Source organism: Pinus tabuliformis, chromosome 9 (genome assembly GCF_031772625.1).
Source record: "Pinus tabuliformis cultivar Carrire ecotype Pingquan chromosome 9, CPIR1, whole genome shotgun sequence".
In the NCBI taxonomy this organism is placed as follows: domain Eukaryota; kingdom Viridiplantae; phylum Streptophyta; class Pinopsida; order Pinales; family Pinaceae; genus Pinus; species Pinus tabuliformis.
The window spans coordinates 1,409,954,353-1,409,965,872 of NC_142307.1; the positions used below are offsets into that span (position 1 = coordinate 1,409,954,353).

The window sequence follows — 11,520 nt, forward strand, 5'->3', positions numbered from 1 at the left end:
CGAGGGCAAAGAGCATCATCCTTGACGTGGTCAAGGACCACGTAGTACCACATATTGCCGAAAAGGACATGACAAATGTGATGTGGGAGGCCTTGACGAAATTGTATTAGCATATTTCCGTGCATAGGAAGATGCTACTAGAAAATCAGCTGCAGTCATACCAGATGCAGAAGGAAGAATAGACAGACACCTTCCTTGGTCGATTGAAGGAGATCCGGGATCAACTAACTTCCATAGGGGCAACGTTGGATGAAGAGATGTTGTTGAGGACTGCATTGAACGCAGTCTCAACGGATTGGGAGGCATTCGTCCACATCAACCTTTCCAGATTGGGAGGAACTGTGGGCGGCTCTTCGTCAAGAAGAGATCAGAAGGCTAACCAAGGCGGGAAGTAGCGGCAAGGGGGTCAGAATCAAGAAGGAGGATGAGGAGGACGTTGCTCTAGCATCTGCGGGAAAGCAAGAGAAAATAAGAAGGACCTCTCGAAGGTCAAGTGCTTCCACTGTGGGGAACTGGGTCACTATGCGAACCAATATCCAAGGAAGAAGAGAAAGGGAGAGGCTTCTGAGACCAAGGTTGCGCCAACAAGGGTGGAGAAAGAAGTGGAGACAGATGATGACTGTGCCATGAGTGCTCATGCGCCACTTGAGAGGAAGTGGGGAGACATCGCGCTGTAGTCGACAGAATACAGGCGATGAGGGGTAGGATCCTCGAGGCACCCAACCTCTTGTATTATACCTTGCTACGAGAGCCTCGAAGAGGAGTAGCAGGACTGACGAATGTCAGTAGAGACAGATGCAGATGGAGCGACAAAGGGAGCTATAGTGCAGGAGTCCCAGGACAGCGTGAGGAAGCAACACAAGACGAACAAAGTTGTTGCAGCAGTGCAGAGGTCAGGGAGGGGCAGTTGTCAGTGACAGAGGGAGCTTCAACATCGGGAGTGTTTCTAGCCTGATGGAGATGTCAGAGTTGGGAAATCAATTACTTACTTCTCAGTAACTGAGTTGCAGTGCAACAGTTAGCAGTGGCAGTGCTATGGGCAGCATGATGCAGCATGATGAGAGGGGTTGCCGTACGGATGTAGCAGTGGTAGTGGTAGGGCCATGGGCAGCAAAACAGGATGTAGTAGTGCAGAGAATGTTGGGTAGGGAGGCCTAGCATCAACAGAGGTACCGGTGCCGTATAATCAGAGTGATACTCAGCGAGGAGTATTACTAGAGCACAATCCTTGCTAAGAGGGAGTGTTGATTTGGGGTAGCATCGAATCTTCTCTAGCCATGAAAATTGGTGGAGAGGCTAAAGCACATGAGATCTCCAAGACCCAGAAATGGTTTGGACAGATTGTACCCGGTTTGGGAGATATTAAAATAATTAATCTTTGTAATGGAGTTTCTAAGTCTAAACTTTGGAAAAATAAAATATTAATAGGTATTAATATAAAACTGGGTTAGAATGTTCCAAAAGTCATGGATCAAGCCAATTATAATCTTAGCCGTTGATTAGATATTTAATCTCGGTCGTTGAAGGACCAACGAGAAAAGTATAAGAGGAGGCTTGAGGGTTAGTTGGAGAACACACTAGAGTGATCAGTCATTCGTTTTGCTAGAGCGGGGTTGCTAAGCAAAGTTGAATTAGTGATCAGTAGTGAGGGGCAGTGAGTACGAGGCAAAGAGGTAGGGACAATACTGGGAGACCAACACAGAAGCAGAGGCAGCGAGAGAAGCAGCTAGTCGAGGCTACGTAGAGCCTAGCAGAGGCAGCACAGAGACCAACACAGAAGCAAAGTCAGCGAGAGCAACAACTAGTCGAGGCTACGCAAAGCCCAGCAGAGGCAGCGCAACAACATAGAGCCTAGAGAGACTGCGTCATCCACTCAGGGAGTGACGCAGAGGCTCCCAGAGGCTGCACAGTTCCTCTGAAGGTTGACGCAGAGGGTCCTGGGGCTGACGCAGGTCAGCAGGAGGTTGACGCAGTAGCCAAAAGGGCCAAAGCTGAGCTTCAATTGTGCCAGAGAGGGTTTCGTGGGACAAGTTTTCTGAATACCTGTTTCCGGATATAGAGGTATTGCTGCCGTGTATTTTTCTTTGTTGGGTGAGCCGGTTTAGGCACCCAGTTGTACTCAGATACATTGCATAATAATAAAACCCTCTGAATAGCTACACTGGTTTTCCCGCATTGGGTTTTTTCGGGGACATTGGTCCAAAAATAACAGTGTCACTTGTGTGCTTGTTTTCCTTTGGTTGATGATCTGTAGATGTTGTGACTGTATTGCATTTATTTTTCTGTTTAAATGTATTAAATAACTTGTTCGAATTTAGACAAGTAGGAGAAATAAACGGGCAGAATACAGATTAATTTTCTAATGGATAGACTTAGAAAATTCAACAATGCAAACCTCAAATGTGTGAGACATGAACTCTACTTTTAGGAGATGGATCGATCCTCTTCTTATAGCCTTCTTTGAGATCAATAGAAGTCAAGCCAACTTGTCAATTTGGATGGCCAACTTGTAAAACATAATTCAAATTTGCTTATAATAATTATTAAATATATTTTCCAATACCATGTTGATTTGTGCCATATTAATTATATGAAGGGTGCCCCAAACACATTAATACCAATATTGTCCTTTAACCAATTCAATTTCTCCTTCAGGGCAAGATGGGCTTTCCTTGGGGCAGGAGGGTTTCCTATGTGTAAATTCATCCCATAGCTGTGCCAATTTCAACATCATGGTTATTCTTCCTTATGCAAATTAATTTTTTTGGGGTAGCATATAAACTCTAGAGTCTACTTTCTTTCTTAATTTTCATCTAAAATATGTCCAGTGTATTTTTTGAATGCCCATGCGTGTCTTACTTGGTATCTATGCTTATGTTTAGTCACAATAAAAAAGTTGTGAAGATTGAAAACCCATTCTTTACAGATAGTTATGTATCCTTGTCAGCTTCCCTGTTGGTACAATAATAGACACGTACTTTTCTATGTGAGAGTTTACCTAAAGGAGGAGAGTATTAATGTGAAATGAAATCACATCATGATCATGGGGTTATTCCATTATAGAAAGATAGCTTGCAATTAGGGACATCATATAGATAACAGCAACAAGTCAAAGAGGGCCTACAGTCTTGTTTGGCTGCTCTTTCAATGTATATAGAATTTATAAAAATGCAATTTCCCACTCTATTTCATATGCAGAATATATGGTAAGAGGAGAATGAAAACCACTCTTTTTTCCGTTCACGTGTGATGAGCAACAATAAAGGTACATGTTTTTTGGGGAGATTAACAGTAGGCAATTTCAATGTGATATTACACATACATGTACAAGCTCTGAGAAGAAATGAATTACTCTCAATAGATATTCCAGTTTCCAACCAAAAGGGGTATTGTATTGGAAGTAGGCTATCAAGATTAGCCATGTTCCGACTATCTTTCACAATGCAAATAGTTGCTTCTTCTTCCCCCAACTATATAATGATGGAATGGAATCATCTGCATTAGGTTGCATCTTTGCTTCTGAGGGTTTTATTATTCTATCTTTTTATTGGTATTTATAACATTTTATATCCTGGTCTTTGGGCAGGTCTTCTCCTACTTGCACGGGTTACAGCTGTAACGTTTTGCTTGACTTTGGCGGCATCCATGGCTGCACGGCAAGGACCAGAAACCATGGCAGCATTTCAGATTTGCATGCAAATTTGGATGGCTACATCTCTTCTTGCTGATGCATTGGCTCTTGCTGGACAGGTTGGAAATTAACCAAATAAACCATATGCATTTCTATCTAGTATAATGTGACCTGTCAAGCAGGAGATACAACTTAGTGATATTTCATTTCTGAACAACCATGCACAGACACATGCAATTTCTGTAGTAGTTTCCAAATGAATAGACCAGTTTGTTTATTTAAAAAATGCTTGACGGTGATAAACCAATATTCTCTTTTCTCTGTTGTATAAGAAAGTATCTAATCAAAATACATGAAACCACTTTGTGGTAAACTATTGGTGTCCTTCAAATGCACCTGATCACAGTTACACTTTTGGTATATGGGACATTTCAACCCACTAGAGAATCATCATGTGACGACATCTTCGAATGAATTCACAGTGCTCTGACAAGTATCTGTCAGTTCTTGTAATTGTGGTTGTTTTAACCCATATATGGGATACTAAGAGCCATTCCTTTATAATTGATATATGGAAGTAGAATTCTACTAGATTTTCCTGTTTTTTTTTTAATCAATTTTTTGTACTCGTATCTATCGTATTCCCACCTATAATAATCATTTTATGAATAAGTGACTAATCTTCAAGGGCATGTTTGCAGCGCCTCTCTAATCTTTGTTATATAATTACCTTCTGGTTTTTTATTTTCAGGCAATACTGGCAAGTGCCTTTGCTAAGGGTGACTATGAGAAAGCGAAGAATACAGCTGCCCGGACATTACAGGTAACTTTACTCTTGATATCTGTAATATACTTCCACTAATATAAAAATCATATTAATCATTCTATAATATAACTTTATGTACAGTTGTATCCCTATGTATACAAATATACATGTACTTCGATTACACTTATAAGCTTGTAATTCAGTAAATAAGTTCAAATTTCAATATTTTTGGTTACCAATCAAAGATGGCCACAGGCCAAATAGGACTGATAGTGGCCTCAGGCCAGTGGAGTGAGAGCAAGTTCCGGTACCTCATGCAGTCGTCCGTATGGCTGTTACTTGAGAATATGAGAATTCAAGTTACCATGTTGGTAAATTACTAAATTATTGATGAAAGATTATGTGTTAAGTATGATAAAGAAAGTGCATATTTAGACAGTTCTACACATAAGGAGAGAACCTTCTGTAAAGTTATACTATTTGATAATTAATATATATCATTATATTAGTATTAGATATATAAAATTTGTTTTAGAAGGATTCAATAATATGTATAATGATGTGTTCAGCTAAAGCTATAGAATTTCATTAAGATATTTGTCCAAGTAAATCTTTGCTACAATGCTTTTATATCTTAGAGCATTATATCATTTTTAAGGATGTAAGTTTAGAATTTAAATCTGTAAATCTGTCTTCTGCTACATATGTTTACCAGCATAGGCCTGGCATTTTGCTCAATCCTACAAGTGTGGATTTATTTCATGGGTGTGTATTCACTTACTTTAACCATTGGCAATGCGTTATGCTCTTATGGGCATTGATTAATGTTTGATATTACCTTTATCAATGTTGGGCTCAACATATCTTTGATGACTGGCTTAGTATTTTTCATTGGATTCAACGACACTCCTTTTGTATAAACTCCAAATAATTAGTCCAACCATATAAATTAAATGGCTGGTAAATGCCAATAGGCATCAATCCATGATAAACATCGAAACACTTACCCCATTATACATCTCACATTGCCCAGAGTGGAAAAAATCATAGAAGTTAACTAACTATAACTTTATTTTAAATTACTATTATTATTAATCATAAAAATAATTAATATATTAATTAAACAATTGTACATTTTAAAAAACATTTAAAAATATTAACTTGTAAATGGTTCTTCTTACAATACCATGGCTTATCAATACCACATGCTTCATATTACATGTGTTGATATGACATTTTCTTTAATTAATTAATTTGAGATAAATTAATTAAAAGAGCATAACTAGTCCCAGGGGGGCAACTCAATTGGTGGTCGAAGTAATGTGAAATCTGTGAAAACTGAGAGATCGAAGGTTCAAATCCTCTCCGTTGTGACCCGGTTTATGGTGAGAACAGGTCGTAGACCCCCAGAGGTTTACTAGTGGCTACGTGTCAGGCGGGCTGCTGGGTTCCTCAAGGATACAAAAAAAAGAGCATAACTATCTTGGAGATAAGTCTTAACACTTGATCTGTGAATACTACTATTAACAGTCTAGCATATTCTATGGAGATTAAATCTCTACCATCCACCTAAAAATTAATGATAATTAAATTAAAATTGTGGAAGGCCTATTCTGAAATAGACACGCCTATCAGCGTAGCTAATGCTTCATGCAGAAAATGTCTTGATGGAACTTTCTTGGCAATTTCTTATAAATTACTAGTGTAGCCACGCCATAAAGTTTTGGCGTAAATATATTTGTTTCAAGTTTCAACATTAAGAAACTAGAGGATAATTTACAACCTAACTGCACCTTGCCCACCAAATATCTATGTGAGATTTTATTTATCACTGGCTATTCAGAGTTTTCATTCTCTTGAATCCTTGTGAATACTCAACAAAACGATCTCAATTCATTCAAATTCATAGCCTCAGATCTATGCTTGAGTTATATAGAGTTCCATTCAGTTTGTTCGATCCAAATTTTTTTGTAAGACAGATCTCAAACCCTTTTAATCCATGTTGTCCCGGGCACACCTACCCAGTTTATCAAGCTCTGCTAACAAGTTTGACATCGTTTCCATTCTTATTTGAAAAGTGGTCAACACTTTGATATATTCAACAGTGGAATGAATGAGTTTTTATTCTGAACGCTTGGGATTAATACAAATTCCTCCGTCTTTGCTCTAACTACAACAGTTTTTTCATAGTAGTATAAGTATATTGTCCTTTTTATTCGAGCTTGATTTAGGTTATAATTCAGAATTGCTTTCATCTTGTACTACCCATGGTATGTAACTCAAGTTCTCCGACTTCATTTTCAGTAATTTCTCTGAAGCAGATATTCACTTGATTATGTGGAAATGGTAGTTTTCTGCAGTTAGCTTGTAATAACTTTCTGTTACTAAATTGTTTGCTTCATATAGTTTTGTGGAGAGCATGGCTAAATTCAGAAATCCCAGTGATCCAGTATCATATTTTTTGTTTTTAAATTTTTTTAAATTTCAAAGTTGCTCGGACTTGAAGTAAACTTGCCAGATGTGCCTTCTCCGATTTTCCTTATTTAGGAATTCTGGTAAAAATCACAAGTACAAGAAATGATATAGGCCTGCAGATATGACAATCAAGTTCTTTTCTTGTAACTATAAGATTTCAGTCTGACTTTGTCTGAGATGAAAATAATTCTTCTCCTTGTTTCTACACGCTTTCAGTGTGCAAAGTAAACAGAGGTTGCAAAATCACTTTCACAATAGCATTGAGTTGTTTCTAATCTCTCTATTGCACCTACTCCAATTGGTCCTGACTCCTGACAGAAGAACGTCTCCCAGCCCAGATCGACAATCAAGTGCCCATCACTAGAATTTTCTCTTTGATCTCAGAGGTTTGGAGAGCTTCGACTGATCGCACCTGGGCTTCTCCCAGGGTTACCCAACTAGGTCCTGTAACTGAAGCATTCCCTGGAGAATATTATCAAACTTTGCATTGGTACATTCACAGTTATTGATGATGACAAAGATCGCTCCTCTTTTGCCTCTGCATTTACCTCTAGTGCAGAATAGTGGCTGTCCTCTTTTATCCTTTTGCATAATGATGTGCCCTTCTGTAGCTCTTGTTAGTGCTTACCCCTTTCTTGTCACTACGTTTGCTTCAGTGTTCCACGGGGACTCGCTCCCCCCCCTAGGGGTCTAGTTTCCTCGCACCCCCGCGCTCCGGGGACTTGGGGACGAGTAGGGGACGTTTCCCCACGCTCCCAAAATGGAGGAAACCCGGGGGGACGTGCCAGGGAAACGTTTCCCTTCCCTGAGGGGGCGTTTCCAAAAAGGGGGGCGTGGGGGGACGTGAGGGGGCGTGGGGGGACGAGAGGGGACGAGGGGGGACGTGGCACACCTTTAATGCATTAAAAACCATTTTAATTAACTAAATGCTGAACTTAATCTTTAATTAAGAGTTAATTAACGTTTAGGGTTTTGGAAAATCATTGTTTCATGTTATAAAAACGGCACCTTGAACCATGAACAACACACTCACAGCGTTTGCAAGTTCACTGAGCGCTCCACTCACAACGTTGGATTTCACTGTTCGGATTTTAATAAACAGTGCCTGTATCATTATTGATTGTATTAGGAATTGTATACAAAAGGTAAATTACCTAAAAAAAGTCAGTGAATTAATACAATTTGTTGAAAGTGCAAGCTAGGAAAACCAAGACCTTGAATCGGTTCAATATGGGCTCTCCCCGTTCATGGTGATAGTAGGTTTAGGAAAAGAGCCTATTGTCACATGTTCTGAAAAGTGGATCTGACTATTTTGTTTCTAGGAACCAATTAACCACAAGTATGGGTGAAAAATCCAACTTGTAAAAACTCAAAAGACTGCCTCCTTGACTACCATGCGTTGTGTTGATGAGACATGACTGAAATATAATATTGTTGATATAATAAGACCTGATTAAAATACAAAATGTTAATATTCCACCAGCCACCCAACTACTTTCCTATATGATTTCTCAAAATTCTGCCTTGACATCTAATTTTGATCCCATGAGAACTTCAAGGGTTCAAAATAAACATTCGCTCAAAGAAAGAAACCAGCAGGATCTGTAAAATGGAAACTAAGTAGTCTAACAACATGAAAAGAAGAAAGTAACTTCCACTTACGTGTCTATCATTTTTTGCATGAGATTGCCGATGGAAAAATCTATGGCACAAGGTTATGGCTGTCGCAATGGTTACCTGGGAACTGAATAAACAATAGACAATCAGCCTATTACTATATTAGGCCTATGGTCTTTACCTGTGGAAAAAGCATCCAAGTTCCGTTTAGTCCAAGTTCCAAAAATGATTTCTTTTAGACTTTTTCTCTAGGTTAGCAGTATCTAAAACAGAATTGTGAAGGTATATCAGACCTATGGGCTAGTCCTATGGAAGCATTGCCAAATAGGCTATTCATATATTAATATTATCAGTTGAAAATCTACGGCCTGCCTAACTAATATGTCAAGAACTTAGAAGTCTAGTTTCTCAAAATCATTTTACATAATCCACTATAGTTCTGAGTTCTCTCTATGTTTAAGTTTTCTTCTAAGAAGGACAATTCTCTCTTTGTTTAAGTTTTTTTCTAAGAAGGATTGTGTAAATTTTCAAATTCATTGCTTTCTTGCTCCAGGAATTCATATCAATGATCATGCTTTGCAGCTTTTCAATTCAACCCAAATTGTCATAGTGGACTCAATTAATAAATTATATTTTATATTTATAAATTTTTAAGACCCTGACGCTCCCCCACGTTTCCTAAAAAATGGTAGGGAGCTTTTGCATAGGCCGCTCCCGCGCCCCCTCGCTCCCTCGCCCCCTCGTCCCGGAACCTTGGTGGAACATTGGTTTGCTTCAATTTTCATTTGTGTTTATTTGGCACTTTCACATCACTATTGTGGTTTCCTGTACTCTATAATCCCATTGACCTATTTTGGTCACTTGTAGACATTATAAAATTATCTTATCCTATCTATCTATACTATAGTATTATGCACATAAAATTTTAAATAATCTATCATTCACATTTTGCAAATATCTGTTATATTACAGATGGGTATGGTTCTTGGAGTCTTCCTTGCTGTTGTTCTTGGTGGGAGCTTGCACATGTTGGCCAAAGTGTTCACTAATGACGTGAATGTATTGAAGATTATGCGTATTGGTATTCCTGTGAGTATCACATCTCCAAGTAGAGTTTTCTTTTTCTTTTTCAATGAAGAATTATCTATTTAGTAAGGTTTGTCTTCTTTGCTTGCAGTTTGTTGCTGCGACCCAACCACTAAATACTATGGCATTTGTTTTTGATGGAGTTAACTTTGGAGCTTCTGACTTTGCCTATGCAGCATATTCAATGGTGAGATCACTGGCCTGATGGTTTGTGTGACCTTCAAGGTAGTGCTGCATCTTCTAACTGACGTTTTCTAAGATTCTTGGACTTTACTTTGCAGGTATCTGTATCAATTTTTACCATTCTGTGCTTATTGATATTGTCCCCATACTGGGGCTTCGTTGGCATATGGATTGGCTTGACAATTTTGATGATTCTTCGGATGGTTGCCGGTATATGGAGGTAGATCCATTCCTTTATCTCGGGTAGTAAAAAATAACATTATTGCTAGGTTTAGTAAAATCAAGTCAGGCAGGTGGCTCAATAGCAAGACAGAGAATATCAATTGGCTTAATAAAATCAATGCCAGATCCTGAACCTTCAAATTTGCCCATGTTTTGCAGGATAGGAACTGCAACTGGACCTTGGAGTTTCCTTCGAAGTGAAGAATGTTGGAGACAGAGAAGTTAAGTGAGTCAATCGGCTCTTGTATTTTTCACTGTAGCTGGTTGGTCGCCAAGCTAATCCTCGTCTTGTTTCATTTAAGTAACCCTGCTCACAGAAGAATGAGAACTTGGTGATCGATGCTGATTATGCCTGGAGAGAAGATAATTGAACTTTGTTGGAAGCAGGTCCCTGAGCATCCTTTATTCATCCACTTGTATAATATTAATGTATGTTATTGTTTAACTTCCTCGAGTGCCAACAGGAAGTGTATTATAGATCTGGTGATGCTATCAACCTTGGAATGTTTTCCAAGTACCAGAATGGAGACTACGTATATAAGACTACTACAAAGGTGGGTTTGAGAGGAGTTCAAATGTATTTCAGAAGCTTCAATCTAAAAACTGTTCTGAATGAATATTCTTTCTTCAGTTAATAATCCAAATAATACACAAAATTTTGTATGTATTTAAGAGTTCAATACAGGATGCAACAAATCAATCTATAAATATCCCTTATGTTAATATTTGCTTTTCCATTTAATGCCATTATGTAATTTTGTCTGCCTAAATATTCCTTCCAAACATGGACTCTAGTTACCAAATGATATGGTGAAACTTGAAAGCATATTGATATGGGCTATCTTAATTTTGAGTTTTACATTGCAAACAGAGCTGTTGGATCAGCCGTTAATGACAACTTTTTATGTGAATCATACTATTTTAAGAATTGTGTTAGGTGTTATCTCTCAGATCTGCTACAGACAATCCTCGGAAAAAACTGGGTAATTAACCTAAAGTCACTGAATTACTCCTCTGTTTGGACTGATGTTTCTCCAATCATAGGGGGGTGTCTCTAGTGTTAATGCACTATAATCACTTATAAAATCTCCTTGGTTAGTATGAATGATACACATGCAAGCAACCAAGGACAAAAGAAAGCTTATAATTAAATTATATGTGAGAATTTCAATTCACAACAACTAAATATGAAATAATGAAATAAGTTGGACACGAGCTTTAAGTGATTGATATAATCAAAGTAAAGCACTTAGGCCACCCACACTATTGTACAAACAAAACTATTCAACCATCAAATTTGAAGAGCTGTGAAGAAAGGCCATAGTCAAACTCTATCACTGTATTGGTCAAAAGATTGTTTGTATCATGGAGACGAAGTACAAGACTGGTTGCAACAATATGCATGGAGTGTAGGCAGCATATAGAGAAATACATGTCACACTAAAAAACTTCCACTTGCTCTTTTAACACTAGTTCCCAGTTACTCACTGGGATTAGGAGCATAGCACCCACACCTGTAAAAAGTAATAGTGCTAAATAT

At 38.3% G+C, this 11,520-nt stretch overlaps 1 protein-coding gene across 3 annotated transcripts in view; it reads left to right on the forward strand.

Moving 5' to 3' along the window:
• LOC149153829 (MATE efflux family protein) overlaps positions 1-10,647 on the forward strand; it is a 131,277-nt gene extending 120,630 nt beyond the window's left edge. For all 3 annotated transcript variants that reach the window (XM_089440230.1, XM_089440231.1, XM_089440229.1), the window contains 6 exons: positions 3,587-3,750; positions 4,383-4,454; positions 9,462-9,578; positions 9,667-9,762; positions 9,857-9,978; positions 10,140-10,647. In XM_089440230.1, coding sequence (XP_089296356.1) covers positions 3,587-3,750; positions 4,383-4,454; positions 9,462-9,578; positions 9,667-9,762; positions 9,857-9,978; positions 10,140-10,206 — 638 coding nt within the window. In that variant the 3' untranslated portion in view covers positions 10,207-10,647. The remainder of the gene's footprint in view (positions 1-3,586; positions 3,751-4,382; positions 4,455-9,461; positions 9,579-9,666; positions 9,763-9,856; positions 9,979-10,139) is intronic.
• Positions 10,648-11,520: the final 873 nt, after the last annotated feature.